The 22,533-nt window shown below is 42.2% G+C and overlaps 1 protein-coding gene across 4 annotated transcripts in view; it reads right to left on the bottom strand.

Moving 5' to 3' along the window:
* Positions 1-22,533, bottom strand: part of VPS13B (vacuolar protein sorting 13 homolog B) — an 883,845-nt gene that overhangs the window by 312,514 nt on the left and 548,798 nt on the right. For all 4 annotated transcript variants that reach the window (XM_090040420.1, XM_090040419.1, XM_090040417.1 and 1 more), the window contains one exon: positions 18,755-18,872. In XM_090040420.1, the coding sequence (XP_089896546.1) occupies positions 18,755-18,872 (118 nt within the window). The remainder of the gene's footprint in view (positions 1-18,754; positions 18,873-22,533) is intronic.

Raw genomic sequence — 22,533 nt, 5'->3', positions numbered from 1 at the left:
ACTTTAATTTGTGCTCCTTTTTAGCCTATGGTATGGCTGTTTCACTAGAAGCAAATTCTATATAAATAGAAAATTAAATATAATTATTTTCATTCAGTTAACTAGCCACAAACTAAACTAGAAATGTTGAGAAAAGTTTTATGTTCAGAACAGAAAGGTTTTACCAAACAATTTTACATAAAAATCCAACCATTCATAAAGCACTTCAAGTACTGTGGTATAAATCTGTCATAGAGAAAACCCTGTGAAGGACATCAGAGAACCCACAAATATTTATGGAATGAACCACAAGCTGTATACAGAAGTTAACAAATGTCTCATTACAAATAGGGTATGGTTCTCCCAGTAACAGAAGCATGGCACTCACATTATATTCAGTTTAAGAGCCTGTTATAATTAAGAATTCTACAAAAGAGAAAGGATCTGCTTTATATACTATTGGAAAAAGTTTTCAACACACAAAAGATATGTTGAAACCAAATATGATGGAAATTATATTTACTCACACACAGTTAATATAAAAATGGTAACACTAAGCTTTTAAAAGCTTTTCTGAATTATTTTAGAGTAAATTATTTACCTCAGCCAAGACCTTTAGATGTCAATTTTAACTAAATGTGACAGCAAAGTATCCTGAAATGAGTGATCAAGCACATATTTTTAAAATCAACAGTAAGAACCCAGGGGACAAACAGTGAAATATTTTGTGGAAAGTAAACTATGCCCCCAACTGGAGTTTATTAAATGCAAGTCACTTCTATAGTTGTACTGTTCTATTTCAACATTAAAAAAGAAGTTAATTCCCATGAGCCAATTACTGAATCTCTCCCTTATAAAACCGCCCACAATATTCTACACACTAAGGGTTCAAAAGACTGGAACATACAGTATTGTTATCAGCATCTACAGCCAGCAGCAAGAGGATGCAGAAACCAAGACATTGCAGAGAAAGGACTTTGGGAACCATACACCCCTATAAATTTTCTCTTTTCAGGAACAACAAACCTGGTGCCTGTGATGGAATTCTTAAACTTATGAGAAGGTATTAGTGGTTCCTGAAGTCAGCTCTCAGCAGCAACAGAAAAACACAGACCATTAAAGACTCAGGACCCCAGTGATGCTGAGTAGTTCCAAACCATTGGAGACGTATTTTGGAACTGGCAAAACCATTTATGGTGAAAGATGTGGGAAAGAGCATAAGTGAGGAATTAGGCTGGGATTTTTAAAGGAGTTTATGGGATTAGGTGCCTTTCAAAATATTTACCTTTATCACCAATGATGGAGACAGAAGAGAGGGTCTAGGCCAGTGGTTCTCAACCCATGGCCCACAGGCTACATGCGGCCCAATCAACACACTGTTGCAGCCCATGTGACATCCTGTTAAAAAATTTTAAATGGATACATAGGAAGTAAATTGTGTGGGTGCAGTCCCCATAACACATTGAGAGCTGCAAGTGTGGCCCATTATGGCAAATAGGTTGAGAACCACTGGTCTAAGCAGTATCAGCCATAAAAGCAGCATAGAAGCACTGCAACATTTTGTACCCTATAGAACATGACTGGAAGAGGAAATGGATCCATGGGTGGAAAAGACTTCTCTTCCATGAACCCCTCTATCATCTCCTGTGTCTTTTTAAGTCTCATTCACTGAATAACAGTGTATCAGGAGCTGTGGTATAGAAGAAATGGCATAGAACACAAAGTATATTTTCAGAGGCAAGGTAGTGACAAGGCAAAGGGGACGAGGAATTTCATATAACTAGTTGTTGAGTAGGTTGTTTCACTCCTTATTAAGAACAGGTAAAGACAGGAGATTTTATTTTTGTTGTTTTTTGTTTTTGCTATATGTGGCTGAAGTAGTTTTGTAGCAAAAGTGGAAAAAGAGGCAGGAGTTACACTGAGGACAGGAAGAGAACTGGAAAAATCTACTCAGAAGAGTACATCAAGAATAAGCATGTATTCTTCTAAGGGTTAACTTATATCAAGACAACAATTTAAATACTGAGTATTTCAGTATGTAAAATAAAAAGTTTAAACAGATTAAAATAAAACCTATCATAGCTTAAATAATCCTTTGATTTTTATTTTAATTGGGTTCACTATAGTAAAACTGCAGTTTTTTTGGTCAGGAAATGGAAAAAATGTAATTATGTTAAACAGCACCTCATACGCTGTACATACAAAACAAATCATATCCCCCTTCCCAGTGCAGCATCATAAAATATTATAGATTTCAAAATTGAAGTTATATGAAATGCATGTGTCAAACTTTATATACACCATATATCAAATACTAACTGTGTTAAAATAGTATGAAAGGCAGAAATAAAAATCAGAAAAGCAAGGAACCTCTGAGTTCATACTGCCAAACATCTTTAATTTTGTCTTGGCTTTGAAGAACATATGGTAGGTAAGATCACCCATAGCTGAGGCCTTTTTATAGAAAATAATCTACAATATATAGTCAAAAGGCAGAAAGGTAAGGATCTTATGGAAGCCTTAATTAACAGTCACTATGTTTTTGTGGATTTATATCTGACCCAAGGGTTTATTTTAATACAAAATATTAATAAAAAATTGGGTACTTAATAACCATGATTGGGAGACGGCATCACAGCGTGATTAATCAATAATGTATGTTGTTATGCTATACTAGTACAAACTATATATAAATGTTTTGATGGATGTATCTGTGCATGAAATAAAGGTGAAGCAATAGACAGTGGAGCAGTTCGAGCCAGAGTAAACTGCTCCCAGGTGCAGTGTCTACACCTGCACATGTGTAGATGGTGACACTTTACTGTGGAGCTAATTAGTCTACTCCACAGTAAAGCGCACATGTAGATGTACTGACTGATAGTAAGAGCAATCAGAACGTTCTCATTTGCAGTTTCAAACTAATCTGTATTTTGCTTCTACTTCCTTTGAATGAAAGATCTGAAGATTTAAAGAATTCAAATATGAGGGTAAATAGGGGACAAAGGAAGCAAATTTTGGACAGACACTTTTAACAGCTACTTTTTAAAATAGCTGGTTCTAGATCACACAAGCTGACTACTTTTAAACAACAAACATAGGTGTTTTTTCAAAGAGCAATTATTACCAGGGCCAAAAAATAGCCATAATGCCAATACACTGAAGTTGAAAATCTTTGCAGGAGGGATCATACCAAAAATATTATTGGTATAATAAACATTAGAGTATAGATTTTATATTAAACATTAGGATTTACTAACAAGTAAAAAGGCCACAGTGGTGTCGAGGGCCTCTAAAATCCCTATTATTCACCTGTGGGAGGATTCCTTTGGTATAGACAATGTAGAAGGTAGCATCAAGCTGTCTTCTAATGACCTTCCTACACATCTGGGTAGAGTGACACTTAGAAGATAAGGCTGGGGTACAAAACAGAAAGATACAGCAACTCTGAGCAAATTAACATTTCACTTACACCTGAGCTGCCAAGGACTGGGGACACATCATGACACAACACCATTTTAGCATCTGTTCTCTGGGGTTCTGCTACATCTCTTAAAACACAGTAAAAGGCTGTCAGGACTCGTAGTAATGATATCTGTTATTAGACCAACAAAATTTTTGTAAAAAAATTCTTTAATTGCAAGCTTTCGGGCACAAACGAGCTTCATCAGGCATTGGAGAAAAGATTGTATAAGTTTGGGTAGGACGTCTACAATCTTTTCTCCAATGCCTGATGAAGGGTGTTTGTGCCCGAAAGCTTGCAATTACTATGGGTCCTGATTGCTTTTTCCTCTAGACCAATATGGCTAGAACCTGGATACTGTAAAACACAGTAGAAATCTTCATATGCTAGAAGATTTAGAATTTTAGCAAAATCCTCAGATCAAGACTACAGACTCAACTGCTTAAGAATAACAGATACAAAGGGCATACATGTCACTCTCCTCCTACCACTCCCTTCCTTCTCCCCCCCAAAAGACAGAAAGGCTGTGTGTGTGTGGGTGAGAGAGAGAGAGAGTCATTTTCTGGAATTTCTTTTACTTTCTCCAGCCACAATGGGAGGACAGAAGACTCACTTTTTAAAATTCTAGCTTTATTATTTAAATTTTATATTTCATTCATTTTTATTTAAAAAGCATATACAAGGATAATACACATTCAGTAATTTTGAACAGCATTTAGCATTAACAATCTGTTTGAAACAAAATAAGCAGTTTTAACTGAATTTTGTCATTAATTATCATGGAGGTTTTCGTATTAATACCTGTTACAATAGCCTCATAAATGACATTGCTAATAAGGAATCATGCTTCTATATAATGCTATCCCATATTTCTGAATGTTTTATTGGACAAATGGTTGAAATAGAATGGTTGGTATAGAAGATATACGAACGATCCAAAAAAGCAGAGCAACGTTGGTTTCTCCAAAACAACTCTAGATGGAGTATTTGTTAATCTTTGTAGAAAATAAAAAATAGGGTTTTGTATTAAAAATGTATATTTTTAAATTGTCTTGATTTAAATTACCTAATCCTGATACCTCACTGGATTTAAAAATATAAGTAATTAATTTCACTTGTAAAAAGCAGGCATATTTGTAGGCTTTGTAAACTGAAAATGTGGGCTATTGCAATTGAAATTTAAATTATGAAAGAAATTTCTTTAAAAGAAAATCTCAACAGAAAACATTTATGTATGAATTCTAAAACTGCTTACAATTAGGAAACTACAGGGAAAAAAGAATAAAGTATCCATTTTAGTAATTTAAGACTACAAACAGCTCTCTCTCATTTATTTAAATTACTTCAACTCTGTAAATCATGTAAATTCCTTCAGAATAACAAATGATTGTCTAAAATTAGTTTTTGTACATAACTTTTATTGCTTAAGAATTGGGAAGCTGGAATCTGTGGCAGCACAGCTTTGCTTTTTTAATATCTTGCAGTATATCTGTTCAATTTATCAATTAGCTAACAACCCTTTCTATATATTTTAAAATTGTTGTATTTCAGCATTCAATCTCCAGCAGTGTTACAGTTTGTTTTTCTATGCTCTTTTAGACTTTGATAAATACTTTGTTTGCCTACACAAAATTTTCAATGAAATATTCCAAACACTGGAACTCAAGGAAAAATAAAATGAGGGGCTTTATGTGAGAACCTTTGTGTTGTGGTTGCATTCTGTGGAATATACGCAGGTATTCAAATACCAAACCATTAAAAATAATGAATTCAGATATATTAACTGATTTTAAAAACTGACAAATAAGAGATTACAAGGGTGATGCTACAGCTCATCAGGAAGTTGCAGAAAACAGAAGTCTGCATATCGTCAAGTTACAGGTAAGATTCCCAAATATAATTATCACCCACAGCAGTATGAAAAATGATCAATAAAATATAGCTGAAGAATATACAGTTCAAAATCTAGGTGTGTATCGGAAAACTTTAGAATGTTTTTCATTCTCTAAACCACATTTGAAAGCAAGAATATATTTCCATATGGCTTTCTGGCTATGTATTTACTTTCCATCAGAAACCCATCTATTTCTTTCCTTTACATAAACACTATCAGAAAAAGCAGATAAAAGTTAAATATTATTGCTTTTTAATTAAAGGAATTCTGTTAACTAATTATAATCACAGCATGACTGCTACAAAAACCATTTATGAACTCTTTGAAACAAAAATATATAGGAGATATTTAATCTAAAGAACAAGACATTATTGTTTTACTATTATTTATACTGAGTAAATGAGAAAAAAGGGAATGCAGAAAATGAAAAACAGATTGTGTATGGGATATTCCATTAATAAAGGAAGAAAGTGTTAATAAGGTTTTAAGAAAAATTATCAAATTTTATGGAGCTATTCTTGACTATGGGACTTTTTACATATGGGTTTTTATCGTTTTAAAAACCCTAATCTACATTCATCTATTGGAACCAGCCTTGGAGGTGGGGGATCTGGACTACTCAGCACTGTATAACGCAAGAAGGAGAATCTTAGACTGAAAATAGTGGGACTGTAAAATGGATAGTGAACGGATTAAAAGTCCCATTGAGCAATTAGGGCTAGGGACAGATATTCAAAAAGTCCAAGCCTGAATTGATTCAATCTTTGCAAGTTAGTCTACCCTGCAGAACCTGAACCGATTTGCAAGTGGACAGACATTCACTTTTGAATCAAGAAATGCAGGAACATGCCTGGCTCAGGCTAGAAGACAGGGAGGTACTAGAGTGAGCCCTCATTTCCCTTCCATACTATTGAGCTGAGGGGGGAGGGTGTGGCCAGGCCCTGGCAAGACTGTCTGACACCACTCTGATACCTTGCCTGCAGTCCCCAACTGGGGTGTGCCTGGAGGAGGAGGGGGAAACAGCTCTTTCCAGGCTTTTCCCAGCTCACTGCTCAAGGGATGGGAGAGTTGCCAGCCCCCACCCCTGGCTAGCACTCTGAGGCAAAGTGGAGTGGGGAAGAAGGACTGCTTGTGTGGAGTTCATGCATACTGATGATACTGAGATTTTTACTCCCTCTCCCTGCTTCTTCATACTGTCTACAGCAAACTGACAGCAAACAAGCCAGCAGGGAGCTGATAACACAAATTTTATCAGCCCATCAAGAAAACAAAAGTCTCTCTCATTAGTTCAAGCTCTTCGTAAACAGCGTTTTCCAGGGAAGGAATGGAGGGACATTATCAACTGACCTGTTGATTGGCTCCAAAGAGCCCTGAGTGGACACTGTTCTGTCTGCCTTAGTCCCAGTGAAATTGGAGACACACACAAACACCTCTCAGCATTAGCTAGCATGGAGGCGGTGTGACTGTGACCAGATGCATGCTAGGGTCTGTGTTGTGGGAGGGAAGGGGGATCCCTGTTTGAGCAGTGAGTTGCGGGACAGAGGCAGGGGGAAGCCAGGCAGACTGTGCCTGCAGTCTCCTACCCCCTTCTCAGCCAGCAAGAGCAGTGACAGTGCTTTGGCTAAGGAGGAGAGGGATGGGGCCTGCCCCACTCTCTGCAGCACACAGTACAGCCCAGACCAGCCCAGGGTTCAAAAGCATGCTGAGATGTTGCAGAACCCTGATTTAACTTAAACCAGAATGCGGTCTGGGACAGAAATTCCACAAATTGGTTTGACCCAAATCAGTTAAGTCTGATACTACATTCAACCTGTTCTGTTACAGGTTTAAACCAGTTTCTGATCACTTAAACCAGTTTGTGTGTAATTTCTGTCCCTAGCCCAAAGATCCAGTGAGCCTTATTGACTCAAGTGCCATAAATGTCCAATGGCTTAGAATTACAGAAAATTAGGGTTGGAAGGGACCTCAGGAGGTCATCTTAGTCTAACGCCCTGCTCAAAGTAGAACCATCCCCAACTAGATCATCCTAGCCAGGGCTTTGTCTAGCCAGGTCTTAAAAACCTCCAAGAATACGGATTTCCTGAGCAAGTCAAAGTCTGTGTAGATGGCTCTGCAAGGCAGGCCATTCCACAATCACCTTCATCAGTATTCTCCATATCCCTGATGTGTATTTCTTCTCTTGACTTGGCAAGTCAAATAATGGAGCAACACAAAACATTTATAAAACCTCAAATTATTTTACTCCATTGATTCAAGGATTGGCTTTATAGCATCTTGTACAATGGGTCCTTACTTCTGACTTAGGACTAGAGTATGCCCTCGTCTTTTGTAACTTTGCTAGGCAACAAGCCCCACTTACAAAACCAGCTGGAAAGGGTGTATATTTACCACTGCTCTACCTAAGTAGGTGTGCAATGGATGGAATAGGCAGAGCCTGAGCTCCATTCTTGCTACCCATCAGCTGGAGAAACTAGAATGCTGGATTCTGTACAAGTGTCTTGAAGGCACAGTTCTCTCTGACTGTCTCCTCTGAGAAGGCATTACTACACAGAGCTCCAAGCTCAGGCCTGTTATGATGGTTTAGACCAGCCAACATCATCACTATTAATTTTTTTTTTTTTGCACCGGTCTTGGAAGCACTGTAATACCAGGTCAATGCATGGAGTGGATGGAGCACACTCCGGTTCCACCACCCAATACCAAAAAGAATCTGCTCAATATAGAGCGGAATGCGGGGAGAGGCTGCAGGGCCTGCTCGCCTACGTGGTCACGCTGCTTCCCCTGCCAGGTAAGTATGAACACCCAGGGGGAAGGGAAGTGCTCTCTCAAATACTGTTTTCCTTTTTTGCTTGGTTCCTTTAGTTAATAAATGTGGTAGTACTCAGAGGATAGGAACACACATACATTTGGAACTCTTTCAAAAGAGGAACATTTCAAAAGTGCAGCAGCTTTTACATTCTAATTGTTATGTGTGAATTAGCTGAAAATGATATGTAGTAAAACCACTCCAACTTTAATCTAGGATGAAACAGTGCTACAGTTGGAGTGGTTTTGCTACATTTGACTCATTCTCAGTTCATTCACACATAACAATTAGAACATAATAGCTGCTGCTCTTTGCCAATGTTCCCCTTTGGAAAAGCTTCCAAATATACATGTGTCAACATCCAAAGACTCAAATTGGGGTCAAGTGCCCTAAAACTAGCACCCAAGTATATACGCACTGGAAAGCACACTTCCCTGGTACAAGCAATTTATAATCAAAAAAGGAATGAAACAGACACACAGAGAAGGAATGGCAAAGAAAAGTTGTTAAGGTAAAAGATCAGGTATCTTGTTGGTCCTGCTTCTATGAAGTATTTTAATAAATTAATTTAATCTTCATGTTAATACATTTATTAAGGAACAAAGGAAAGGGCTAGAGAAGCGACAGAAGGAAAGCCTGTTGCTCCAGGGAACTGGCTCCATTTCAAGAGATGTTGTTTTATTTTCTCCAGATCATTTTGCAGATGGAAGGTGACTGTCTAGACCTGGTGCTCTTGGATGCGTTTACAGAGGACAGATGCTTTACATCTATCAATACATTTCAGTTCTTATTTAACAGGTAATTGTGAAGTATATCTAAATTATTTGCTCTTATTTTCATGTAATGGAGTTGTGATCACCATGCTTAATGCTGTATCTAATAAATTCCAACAAAAGGTATTAAATATAAATACCTGGGGAAACATACTAAAACTACTACCATGCTTGAGTCCCAAGACTGTGATAGTCTTGCAAATTCTATTAACACATCATAAGTCAGACCCACTCTCCATCCCCCAAAATTAGATGAAATCCTTTAAAAAAAAAAAAAATCAATCAATCAATTGCAATATTTTCCAGTTGCTTTTGGAGTCATTGTTAAGGGGAAACATTTCAACTTGAAACTACCAGACAGGCTCAACATTCTTTGAATTACTGAGTTGTGAGAGACCTCAAGTATCATCCTATTCATAAAAACCTCCAATTAACAAGATTGCACAAGCTTCCCTTCAGAACCATTGTTCTGATGTTTTGAGTAGGAAGTTTTTGGTAAGATTTAACCTAAATTTGTGTTGCTGCAGTTTAAAGCCATTGTTTTGTTTCCTGTTCTCTGCCACAAAGCAAAACATTTATACTACCTTCCCTTCATGGCAGCCCTCCAAGTATTTGAAAAATACTATCATGTCCCCTTCCACCCCTCTTAATTTTCTTTTCTCTAAACTAAATGTACCCAGTTCTCTCAACCTTTCCTTGTACATCTTGTTTTCCAAGCCCTTTATCAACTTTGTCACTCACCTTTGGATTCTCTCCAACTTCTCTACATCAGGGGCATCAAATACATCTGGCCCATGAGCTGGATGAATAGTGTGGGGCGAGCTCTGCAGGGTGGATCAGCCTCATGAACCATCCCCCTCATGCATACTGGAACCAGTGTCCATGGTGCCCACTCTGGCTGATCCAGGACTGCATTGCATACAGTAGCTGCTCTGGTCAATTTTGGACCAATGGTACATGGGGCATCTATTTGATTGCTCTCAGACTTGCACTGTATGCAGTGCGATGCATACCCTGTACAGGCATGATCATGAAGATAGAAGGGGTGGGGGTGTAGCCCTCTATGTCAAGGACAGCTACATGTCCCTCCAAATTGACACTGGCACCCAGGAAGCATGACTGGAGTCTCTCTGGGTTAAAATACGTGGGGAATGTGGCACAGTGGACATCCTGGTAGGAGTCTACTACAGACCTCCTAACCAGAAACATGAGCTGGACCAGGAATTTGCTAGGGAACTGGCTGAGGTGGCATGCTCTCGGTGCATGGTTGTCATGGGAGACTTTAACTACCTGGACATCTCACGGGAAGAGCACTCAGCCAAATCTGATCAGTTGCAAAGCTTCCTCATGTGCGTGGATGAGCTCTACCTGACCCGAGAAGTTTACAGGATGACGAGAAGTAAAGCGCTGGTAGACCTAGTACTGGCTGAAGGGGACGATCTAGTCAGTGACCTAAGAATCGATGGAAAGCTGGGTGACAGTGACCATGAGATGATCACCTTTACTATCCATCACAAAGCTGGCAAGTCAGTCAGCAATACAGAAGTCACTGACTTCAGGAAAGGTGACTTTGACAAGCTCAGGAGGCTCGGTGTCGAGGTCCTAAGGGACAGGTAGAGGAGTCCAAGAGGAGTGGTTGCTCCTCAAAGGAGTGATCCTGACAGCACAAGGGATTCATAGATTCATAGACATCAGGGCTGGAAGGGACCTCGGGAGATCATCGAGTCCAGCCCCCTGTCTAAAGGGCAGGAAGTCAGCTGGGGTCGTAGGATCCCAGCAAGATAAGCATCCAATTTACTCCTGAAGGTGTTCAATGTAGGTGCTTGAACCACCTCCGATGGCAGACTGTTCCAGACCTTGGGGGCTCGGACAGTAAAGAAATTCTTCCTTATGTCCAGCCTGAAACGGTCTTGCAGGAGTTTGTGACTGTTCGACCTAGTCATCCCTTGGGGCACTCTGGTGAACAAACGTTCCCCCAGATCCTGGTGGTCACCCCTGATAAACTTATAGATGGCCATCAGATCACCCCTGAGCCTGCGCTTTTCCAGGCTAAAGAGTCCCATGTCTCTCAGCCTATCATCGTAAGATCTGTTTTCCTGACCTCTGATCATGCGCGTGGCTCTCCTCTGGACTCTCTCAAGCTTCTCCACATCCTTTTTGAATTGTGGAGCCCAAAACTGGATGCAGTACTCCAGCTGCGGCCTCACCAAGGCCGAGTACAAGGGGAGAATGACGTCCCGGGATTTGCTCAAGAAGCATCTACGGATGCAAGCCTGTGTTTTGGTCACTTTACTAGCCGCAGCATCACACTGCAGGCTCATGTTCATCTTGTGGTCAGTCATGACCCCCAACTCTCTTTCTTCTGTAGTGCTATCCAACATAGCACTGCTGAGCCTATAAGGAAGCTGCAGGTTTTTCCTCCCAAGGTGGAGAACCTTGCATTTTTCGGTGTTAAACACCATCAGGTTCTCGTCTGCCCATTTGCTGAGCTTGTCCAGGTCAGCCTGGATCACTCGCCTGTCCTCTGGCGTGGATGCTTTGCCCCAAAGTTTGATGTCATCGGCGAACTTGGCCAGTCCACTCCTGACTCCAATGTCCACATCATTAATGAAGATGTTGAACAGTATGGGTCCCAGGACAGAGCCTTGAGGGACCCCACTGGTCACAGGGCACCACAATGAGTGACTGCCATCAATCACAACCCTCTGGGTCCGACCACGGAGCCAATTTCCCAGCCAGCGGATCGTGGTGGAGCCAAGGCCACAACTGGGCAGTTTGGCCAAGAGGTGATCATGGGATACCAGATCAAAAGCTTTTTGAAGTCAAGATATATGACATCAATCTCTTCTCCCTTGTCCAGGTGATAGGTCACCCAGTCATAGAAAGGAAATGAGATTGGTCAAACAAGACCTACCTGCAACAAACCCATGCTGGCTATCCCGTAGAATGTTAGCCTGGGCCAGTCCATCAAGGATGGCCTCCTTAATAAACTTTTCTAAGATCTTCCCCAAGATAGAAGTCAGGCTAATGGGCCTGTAGTTTGCTGGATCCACTCTCTTCCCTTTCTTGAAGATCGGCACCATGTTGGCCTTCTTCCAGTCTTCGGGCACTACACCAGAGCGCCAGGAGTTTTCAAAGATCCGTGCCAGGGGCTGGGCTATGACGCTCGCCACCTCCTTGAGTACCCTGGGGTGCAGATTGTCAGGGCCGGCTGACTTGAAGGTATCCAGCTTCTCAAGGTGTTCCTTCACGAGGTCAGCATTTATGGAGGGTAGGGGATGCCCATCACCCGGATCTCCCTGTCCCATAGCAGGCATGGGCGTCCCATGGGACTGATGAAAGACTGACGCAAAGTACCTATTTAATAGGTTGGCTTTTTCCTGGGCGTCAGTTGTCAGTCGCCCCATCTGGTTTAGCAGGGGTCCAACGTTGCCTTTGCTTTTCCTCCAGCTCCCCACATATCTGAAAAAGGACTTTTTGTTGTCCTTGATGCTTGAAGCTAGTTGGAGTTCAGTTGCAGCCTTGGCTTTCCTGGTTTGCTCCCTGCAGGACCGGACCAGTGCAGAATAATCCTCCTTGGAGGTGAATCCCATCCTTCATCCTTTGTAGGCTTTCCTTTTTAGCCGCAGGAGGTCCGCTAGGTCCCCGGAGAGCCAGGAGGGCTGCTGTGCCTTCTTGCTGCCTTTCCTCCGTGTTGGAATAGATTTAGCTTGTGCATTGAGGATCGCTTCCTTGAGAAGCAACCACTCTTCTTGAACTCCCATCTCCCTGGGATCATGGTCCCTAAGGGCCTGACCGACAAGCCTCTTGAGCTTGTCAAAGTCGGCTTTTCTGAAGTCAAGGACTTCTGTGTTGCTGACTGACTTGCCAGCTTTACGGCGGATGGTGAAGGTGATCAGTTCATGGTCGCTGTCACCCAGCTTCCCATCAATCACTAGGTCGCTGATTAGGTCATCCCCTGTAGCCAGTACCAGGTCGAGCAGCGCTTTGCCTCTCGTTGGCCCATAGACTTCTTGAGTCAGGTAGAGGTCATCCACGTACGAGAGAAAGCTTTGCGACTGCTCGGATTTTGCTGAGTGATCTTCCCACGAGATGTCCGGGTAATTGAAATCACCCATGACAACCAAGGTCCTGGAGGAAGCGGCCTCAGTCAGTTCCCGGGCGAACTCCTGGTCAAGCTCAGGACTTTGAGTGGGAGGTCTGTAGTAGACTCCCACTGTTGTGTCCCCTGTGCCATATTCCCCACGAATTTTTACCCAGAGGGTCTCTAGCTGTCCATGCTGGTCGCCAACATCAGCTTGCAGGGACATGCAGCTTTCCTTCACATAGAGAGCTACACCCCCGCCCCTTTTGTCAACACGATCCCTCCTGTACAGGGTATAGCCCTCTATACCCATGGTCCAGTCATGGGTGGAGTCCCACCAGGTCTCCGTTATCCCATCTCGAAGGAAGGGTAGCAAAACACTGCAGCAACCCCCTTGGTTCAGCAGGGAACTTGAGGACCTCCTATGCCTCAAAAGAGATGCTTACAAAGGATAGAAGGCTGAAAGTACCACCAAGGAGGAGTACTCAGCATTGGTCTGCAGGCAGTGGATCAGGAAAGCCAAGGCTGTAACCGAGCTCCATCTGGCTACACACATCAAGGATAACAAAAAGTCCTTTTTCAGATATGTAGGGAGTTGGAAAAGAAGTAAGGGTAACATTGGACACCTGCTGAACCAAATGGGACAGCTGATAACCGACACTCAGGAAAAGGCCAATCTGCTCAATGGGTACTTCGTGTCAGTCTTTCATCAGTCCAATGGGACCACCCGGCCTAGCAAGACAAGGGATGGCCAGGGTGAGGGCGTATTTATACCCAGCATCAATGTTGATCTAGTAAAGGATCACCTTGAAAGGCTGGGCACCTTCAAGTCAGCTGATCCCGACAGATTACACCCTAGAGTAGTCAAGGAGTTGGCAGGTGTCATAGTCCAACCATTGGCAAAAATGTTTGAAAGTTCGTGGTGCTCAGGTGAAGTACCTGAAGACTGGAAGGAGGCCAATGTGGTACCCATCTTCAAGAAAAGGCAGAAAGTAGATCTCAGGAATTACAGGACAATCACCTTGACCTCAATCCCCAGTAAGATTCTGGAGAAAATTATCAAGGAGACCCTTCTGGATAAGCTGGCTGAAGGCAACATCCTGAGCCAGCATGGGTTTGTCATGGGTAGGTCTTGCCTGACCAATCTCATCTCCTTCTATGAGCAGGTGACATATCACCTGGACAACAGAGAAGAGATTGACGTCATATATCTGGACTTTAAAAAAGCTTTTGATCTGGTGTCCCATGACTTCCTCATGGAAAAACTGGCCAACTCGGCTTCACCACAGTCTGATGGCTGGGTAATTGGCTCCGAGGTCAAACCCACAGAGCAGTGGTCAATGGTAGCGAATCATCATGGCACTCCGTGACCAGTGGCATCCCCCAAGGCTTTGTCCTTGGACCAGTTCTTTTTAACATCTTTATCAATGATGTGGACATTGGTGTCAGAAGTGGACTGGCTAAGTTCGCTGACGACACTAAAGTTTGAGGCATAGCGTCCACACCTGAGGACAGGGTAGTGATCCGGGCTGACTTAGTACGTGGGCAGATACAAACCTGATGCCGTTCAATATTGATAAATGTAATGTTCTCCACCTTGGGAGAAAAAACCTGCAGCATGCTTATAGGCTCGGCAATGCTACGCTTGCTAACACCACGACTGAAAGAGACTTGGGGGTCACGACTGACCACAAGGTGAACATGAGCCACCAATGCGATGTCGCAGCTGGCAAAGCAAACAATACTTTGGCTTGCATCCATAAATGTTTCTCAAGTAAATCTCAGGATGTTATCCTCCCGCTGTACTCAGCCTTGGTGAGGCCACAGCTGGAGTACTGCATCCAATTCCAGGCTCCGCAATTCAAGAAGGATGTTGAGAAGCTTGAGAGAGTCCAGAGGAGAGCCAGGCACATGATCAGAGGGCAAGAGAATAGGCCTTATGAAGAGAGACTGAGAGCCATGGGACTCTTCAGCCTGGAAAAGTGCAGGCTCAGGGGGGGACCTGGTGGCTGCTTGTAAGTATAAAAGGGGTGTAGATCTGGGAGAACGCCTGTTCCCCAGAGTGCCTCAAGGAAAAACAAGGACCAACAGTCAAACTCCTCCAAGCCCGTTTTAGGCTGGAAATAAGGAAAACTGTCTTTACTCTCCGAGCCTCCAAGACCTGGAATAGACTCCCTTCAGAAGTGGTTCACGCACCTACTCTGGACTCATTCAAGAAGCATTTGGATTCTTATCTTGCTGGGATCCTTTGACCCCAGCTGACTTGATGATCTTCGAGGTCCCTTCCAGCCCTAATGTCTATGAAATCTCTGAAGATGTCAGTAAGTAATTAATAAAAATGTTAAATGGACCTTTGTGAAATCTCACTTGAGATCTCCTTACATTCTGTAAAGTACATAAATATGTAACAGCAATGATGACTAGCCACATTTCTCCAGAATATCATAACTTCTATATTAATTTCTCTCTTGTGCCTTCTGGTAACCACTAGGTACTTAGAGAGCTGACTGACTATAGCTTCAGCTCTGCTATAGAAATATGAGTGACCACAGCAACATTTAGTGAGCTGAAGACAGAAAAAAGACATTCCAGGTAGAATGTTTGGTGGAAGGAGACACAACAACAACAACTAGGAGAGGAGAGGGCCTTGAGATTTGATATGCTAAAAACTTATATGGAGTTACCCGTCAATATGTTTCTTACCAACCTCCAACACTTACCTGATAAAATATCGGCATGGAAACTTTTGGGATGGGATGCTTTTCTAAGACTCCTTTTCCAATTTAGTTTCCCCTCCAAGCTGAGTAAGAAAGCTATTTTCCTGTATGAGTGTTAAATGGGAGGAGAAAAGTATTCTTCCTGAGAAATACTACAAAAGTAGCCCTAATTCCATATGATTGTAGCACAGACCTAAACAGAAGACTGTTTAAACCAAAGAGACACCACAAATTAAAAGTCTGTTTCCCAGTTTCAGAAACACTGTAAAATCAGTGGTTCTGCCAGTGATTTATTTTCTTCTATTATATTAAAACCAGTAGTAGTAATTGGAGCAGGGAGGGGAATTACAAAGAGGAAGACGACATGTTGGGGTTATTATGATATTGTAGCAGGCTTTTATTATTGTTCAAAACTGTGTTCATCACAGATATTTCTATTGGTATTTACTAACAATCCTCTAAACAAAAAGCATGTATTAAACTGTACAGGTTCTTGGTTTTGACCACTCCTACTGGCATTAGTTAGCCATAATACATTGCCATTTTGGTGCTATCCTTCCAACCCAGGTTTGGGTCCTTCCAGACATCGAAAAGCTTATTTCAGAAAAGGAAATTTAGGGTGTGGGCAACGAAGGCTGACTTTAAATATACATCTTCAAGAATGTCTTTATTCTTTTCTAGATTGTGGATTTTGTCCCCTGCCCTAATTATACAAAATCTTTGCATTGTCAAGGGTTTTACAGTGACTTCCTTTTGGAATTCTACTTCTTCATTAGCCATTGCTGAATGAGGACTGAGTAGACCTCATCCATTAAGTTTCTACAACTACATTGTGCTTGCAACCACAGACAAATCCCAGTTAGAAAAAGCAAAGAATTTAATACTTTAGCATTGAGATAGAATTTTACTATTACTGATGCAATTAAATTTGCTGAGTCTCTCTCAGAACATTAACCTCCGTCCTCCCCCAATAACTAAAAGACTGCAATCTCAAATAATACAATTTTGTAAAATGGCTTTCAGGTACATTATGTCCCAAAACGATTTTTATAACTGTTGAAAATAGTATAATTGCATGATTAAATGGAGGGGAAAGGAGAGAAGGAAGAGACAGAGAGAGAGAGAGATTCGTCTTTGAGATATATTGTGAAATAGGACAGACAAGCAATGAAGTATATACAGAAAAACTACTACAAATAGTAGTAGCTGCTGAAGAGCATGATACAGAACCAAGGAATGTGACACTGAAGCGTGAAAGATGAGACCAGTGACAGAAAGATGGAAGATATTTATGACCTAATACTTATTTTTACCCTATCTAGATACTTTTCTTGTCAGCACTGTTAGAAAATGCACACCAAAATCTAAAGCATTACAAAACAAAAGACAACACTCTGGGCTAAAGAACCAGGAGAACCAAACACATGTCGCTAAAAGACTAGTCTACTGCTTTAAAAAACAGTCAAGATAACAGAAAGGGTTGGAACAATTGATTGAAATAATGACCATCTGCTTAGAACATGTACTCAAGAAGCATTCACAGATGCAAAGACTAGATTATCAGATAGTATAAATTAGCATAGCCTTAATTAACTTCAGTGGATTTATATTCATTTACCTCAATGAGTATCTGGCTCACTGAGTCCTTCAAAGTTTCTGCAAAGACAGCCACACAGTTGCCCTAAACAACAGCCCTGATGACAGCAATACAGTGGCTAGACCTTGTAGGTTCACGCTTAAGAAAAAAGGCCAGGGAGAAGTTGGTTTCAGGTGGGAAGAGGACTTCAGGATGTACTTTCATCTTTGCTCTCATAGAGCAGGAAACACTTGGGGTTCTTCCCACTCTGAAAGTGGAGGACCCGTGGAAACACAAGCCAGGGTAAGCGAGAAAGATTTGTGAGCAGAGAAGGTGCCAGTTTGGATCTCTTTGTCCATAACAGTCACTAGTACCAAGATATAAGGAACTTTCATAGAAGAGATCTTAATGTGATAAGTGACAGAGACCTCATTTAACATAATACATCAGCTACTAAGCATAAATATATGAGTAAATGGAATAACTTAAATATTTCAAAATGGAATTTTGACAAGCATTTGGAGAAAAAGTATTTAATATAACTTCTAATAACAGAAGAGATGAGGAACTGGAGCTATTTCATGGTCTCCCTGCCACCCTAAAAATTCCTATGCTTGACAGAAAGTAAAATTGCTGTCATTTTCTAGGCAGTAAATGTTTTACCGCTGGGAAAGCATTTTGATGTTTGTAACTTCTATTGAAGAGCGCTATGAAGTAATTTAAAAAAAATATTGCCACATCTGAAAAACAGACCAAAAGGAAGTACTAGACACTTGTTCATCTGTATTTCTGTGACTTTTCTCACTCGGTATTATTTGCAGCCATACTTTTATGTCTGGCAAGAGTGCCAGCTCTAGTAAGGATCATATATTAACTTTTATCATGTTGATTACATATGTTCGCCAGTTTTGCTGCCTACATACGATTAGTGTGGTTTGCACATACTCAATGACACAATCCAGAGCATGACATTTTACAGAAAATGTGTATACTGTGAAATAGCTCCTTAGAAGTTTTCTTTCCTTTACAGCTTTGATCCACATGACATCAACAGTCCTACATTTTGAATATGGGCATACCATTTACGTTATTATCATTTATCTCTTTCATATTATATAGCTAGTCAGAGCTATGGTAGTCATAAAAAGTCCCTTTTATTATTGAGTGACGTGAGTTTTAGCTGAATAAAAGAAAGTCTTTTAAAATGCTTTCATCTGTGATCTTTAGTTTCATAATGACTTGACATTTAAATTCTGTTATTCATCAACACTTCACAGAAGTACTTATTTGTCTAAATGGATTTGAAAGCCTGCAAGTGAAGAAAATCAGAAAAACCTGGTCTTCAATATCAAAAGACTGTAAATGAAAAGTATTTTTACAGGCGGCACGCACCCAAGTTTTATTGATCAATTAACTTCCCCTCAAATTAAATATTTGTGAGTTTGGATATAAGAAAAATACTTACTGGTAAATGTCTTTTCGGAGAACAGCTCTGCTAAGAGGGTTGTCAGCCTGGGGAGCCATAGAGACTGAGCCAATCTTGAGAACTAAAGTGTCTTCTTTTATTGCTTGATTGGCTACAGCTAAAAAGAGAGAAAATACATACACATGTTTTAAGTGTAAGCATGCACAGAGGCACGTAACAGAAACATAGAAGAGACTGTTATTAAAAAATCTCAAGATCAGCGGGGGTGCACAGGACTGAGTACTGCAAATACTTTATTGCAAAAGAGTAATACTTGTAAAGGAATCCTGTGAAATTGTTGACAATACCATGACACATAGCGAAGAGGCTACTGCAGCCTAGCTGGCTCACTAAAGTTTTACCATGCATCTTAAATCTGTAACGTCTTGCTCTCTTGCTACCTTATCTCAAAAGTTTTTTTTCAAAAGGAACTCCAAATACTTTTTATATCCTGCAGCTGTCCTCTCACAAATACCCTTCTGAGGTAACAGCTACAAAAAATGCCAAAGGATTAATTCTTCACTGTATGGGTTTGGACCCTTGGATGGTGTGAAATAAAAACTGTAGAACTTAAGTCTAGCTGGCACAACAGGAAACTTTCCACACTAGCTCTCCACAGAATCATAGAAAATTAGGGTTGGAAGGGACCTCAGGAGGTCATCTAGCTAGGCCTTAAAAACCTTCAAGGATGGAGAGTCCATGATCTCTCTGGGTAACCTGTTCTAGTGTTTTACTACCCACCTAGAGAGAACAGTTTCCTAATACTTAACCTAAACTTCCCTTGCTGCAACTTGAGACCATTGCTCCTTGTTCTGTCATCTGCCACCACTGAAAACAGTTTAGCTCTATCCTCCTTCGAACCACCCTTCAGGGAGTTGAGGGCTGCTACTAAATTCCATCTCAGTCACCTCTTCTCTATACTAAATAACCCCAGTTCCCTCAGCCTCTCCTCAGAAGTCATGTCCCCCAGCCCCCTGACCATTTTTGTTGCCCTCTGCCGGACTCTCTCTAATTGTCCACATCCTTTCTGTAGAGGAGGGGCTAAAACTGAACACAGTACTCCAGATGTGGCCTCACAAGTGCTCAATAGAGGAGAATAATCACTTCCCTTGATCTTCTTGCAAAACTTTTACCAACGCAGCCCAGTATGCCTTTAGCTTTCATGGCAACAGGACACATTGCTGGTTCATATACAGCTGTCCACTGTAATGCCCAGGTCCTTTTCTGCAGAGTTGCTGCCCAGACAGTCAGTTCCCAGCCTGTATCAATGAATGGGATTGTTCAGTTGTAAGTTCAGGACTTTGCAATCATCTCATGGTCGCTGCTGCCCAAGTTGCAATTTACTAGTACATTCCCCAGCAATTCTTCCCTGTTTGTGAGCAGCAGGTCAAGAAGAACATGGCCCCTAATTGGTTATTTCCAACACTTGCAGTAGGAGGTTGTCCCTAACATTCTCCAAAAACTTCCTGGATTGCTTGCACACTGCAGTATTGCCCTTCCACCACGTCAGGGTGATTGAATTCCGCCATGAGAATCAGTGCTTGTGATTAATTGGGAAAATTCTGCTAGCTGTTTGAAGAAAGTCTCATCCACCACTTCTTCCTCCTGGTCTAGCAGACCTCCACCAGGACATCACCCTTATTGCTTTCCCCTCTGACCCTAACCCAGAGGCTTTCAAACAGACCTGTCTCCAGGGTCATACTGGAGCTCTGAGCAATCATGTGGCTCTGCTATGTAAAGTGAAATTCCTCCTCCTCCTCTTCTCCCTTGCCTGTCTTTTCTGAACAGTTTATACCCATCGATGACAGGGCTCCACTCATGCAAAGTATCCCGCTGAGTCTCTGTTATTCCAATCATGTCATAGTTCTGTGACTGTGCAAGGAGTTCCCATTCTTCCTGCCTGTTTCCCAGGCTCCGTGCATCCTTGTACAGGCACTTAAGGCAAGTAGTTAATTGCCATAATTTCTCAGGAAAAATGAGGACACCTCCCCTGTGGCCCCCTCCTGCTTGCTCTTCCTCCAGTTCACCCACTTCTCCACAGGGCTTTGGTCCACATCCCCTGCAAACCCAGCTTAACACCTTCCTCACTAGGTTAGTGAGCATGTCAGTGAAGAGGCCTGGAATAGCCTGCCATCGGAGGTGCTTCAAGCACCTACATTGAACACCTTCAAGAGTAAATTGGATGCTTATCTTGCTGGGATCCTATGACCCCAGCTGACTTCCTGCCCTTCGGGCGGGAGGCTGGACTCGATGATCTTCCGAGGTCTCTTTCAGCCCTAATGTCTATGAAATCTATGAAAGATGCTCTTCCCTCTCTTCATCAGGTGGATCCCATTTCTTCCTAGCAATCCTTCTTCTTGGAACATCATCCCACAGTCAAAGAAGCCAAAGTCTTGCTGGTGATATAACCTGTGCAGCCATGCATTGATCTGCAGGATGCACCTGCTCCTGCCTGGGCCCTTTCCCTTGACCAGAAAGATAAAAGAAAATACCACCTGAGCCCCTCTCCCCTTCACCCAGAGCCCTGTAGTCACGTTTGATCTGCTCAGGGTCTCCCCTGGTAGTATCATTGGTGCCCACATGGATGAGCATCATGGGGTAGTAGTTAGAGGGCCGGATGAGTCTTGGTAATCCTTCCATGACATCTGGGATATGGGCTCCAGGGAAGCAGCAGGCTTCCTGAGACAAAGGGTCAGGTTGGCAGATGAACCTCTCCATTCCCCACAGAAGGGAGTCTCCAACCACCACTCCCTGTCTCCTTCTTGGTGGCCTCAATCCTTCCCACTTTGAGGAGGCCTAGCTTGTCCTCTGCCACCAATGGAACATGCTCTTTGGCCTCTGTTGCTAGGGCTCCATATCTGTTCTCCAAATGAACTGCTGCAGGTGAAGATGAAGATTTCTGCCTGCTGCCCAAGGTTACAAGGTTCCAGTTTCCACTTTTGTGGTAGTTCATGTCTTTTCCCTTCTCTAGCATTGCCTCTGGCAGTTCTTCCTCCACAGTCCCAGAAGTCTCATCCAGCTTCAAATTGATGAATTCATGGAGAAGGGTGCTTTGGAACCTAACCACCTCCTGTATCTCTCTTGCTTGTTCCCTGAAAGATACCACCAGGAGGCACTGCTCATGCTGCTGGCACTCCCCCACCTGGCCATTACCAGAAGGGACCTGCAAGCTGCAGTCCCACAGAGCCAAACCCAGACTTGGATGGAAACCTCAATGGTCAGCGGTCCTGCCTAGACAAAAACCTCATAGGTGCATGCAGAAGCAGTGACTGTGGCTCTGGTACTGTGATGTCTTCCAGCCATTTCCTTGAGTCTCTTAATCTGCCTCTTCTCTCTTACTGCCTTTCTTCCAAGCACACCTTCCTTAGTGAACTCACCTGAAAGCTGACCTGTTTACTGTTCCTTGGCCCCAAAGGGTTCCTTTTTCCCTGCTTCCTCACACCAAGTTGAAAGGCTATCCTCTCAAATGGGAGGTGGCATAAACTGACCTGCAAACAGACCACTGAACTACCTGCAAATTACTTGCCCTAACCTTGTTTGCTGGCTCCCTGGTCACTTCTATGCCCTTCTGGGCATGGACTGGCTCTGCCCCCCTGTTAGGGCTTTTGCCACACGCAAGCAGCAAGCAATCAGCAATCGCTCAGCTAGCAACACTCCCAGCTTCTAAGAGCACGTGCCCAAAATACACAGAGAACATCAAACAAGCACACCGCAAGCCAAGGTTGTGGTCTTCACAGTTTGCAAAGCAAACAGGATAAACACGTACCCTGGCTAAGTAC

Source organism: Crocodylus siamensis, chromosome 3, assembly GCF_052110815.1.
Source record: "Crocodylus siamensis isolate JL-2025a chromosome 3, ASM5211081v1, whole genome shotgun sequence".
In the NCBI taxonomy this organism is placed as follows: domain Eukaryota; kingdom Metazoa; phylum Chordata; order Crocodylia; family Crocodylidae; genus Crocodylus; species Crocodylus siamensis.
The sequence above is the reverse complement of the archived record's forward strand: the minus strand, read 5'-3'. Positions and strand labels throughout refer to the sequence as shown.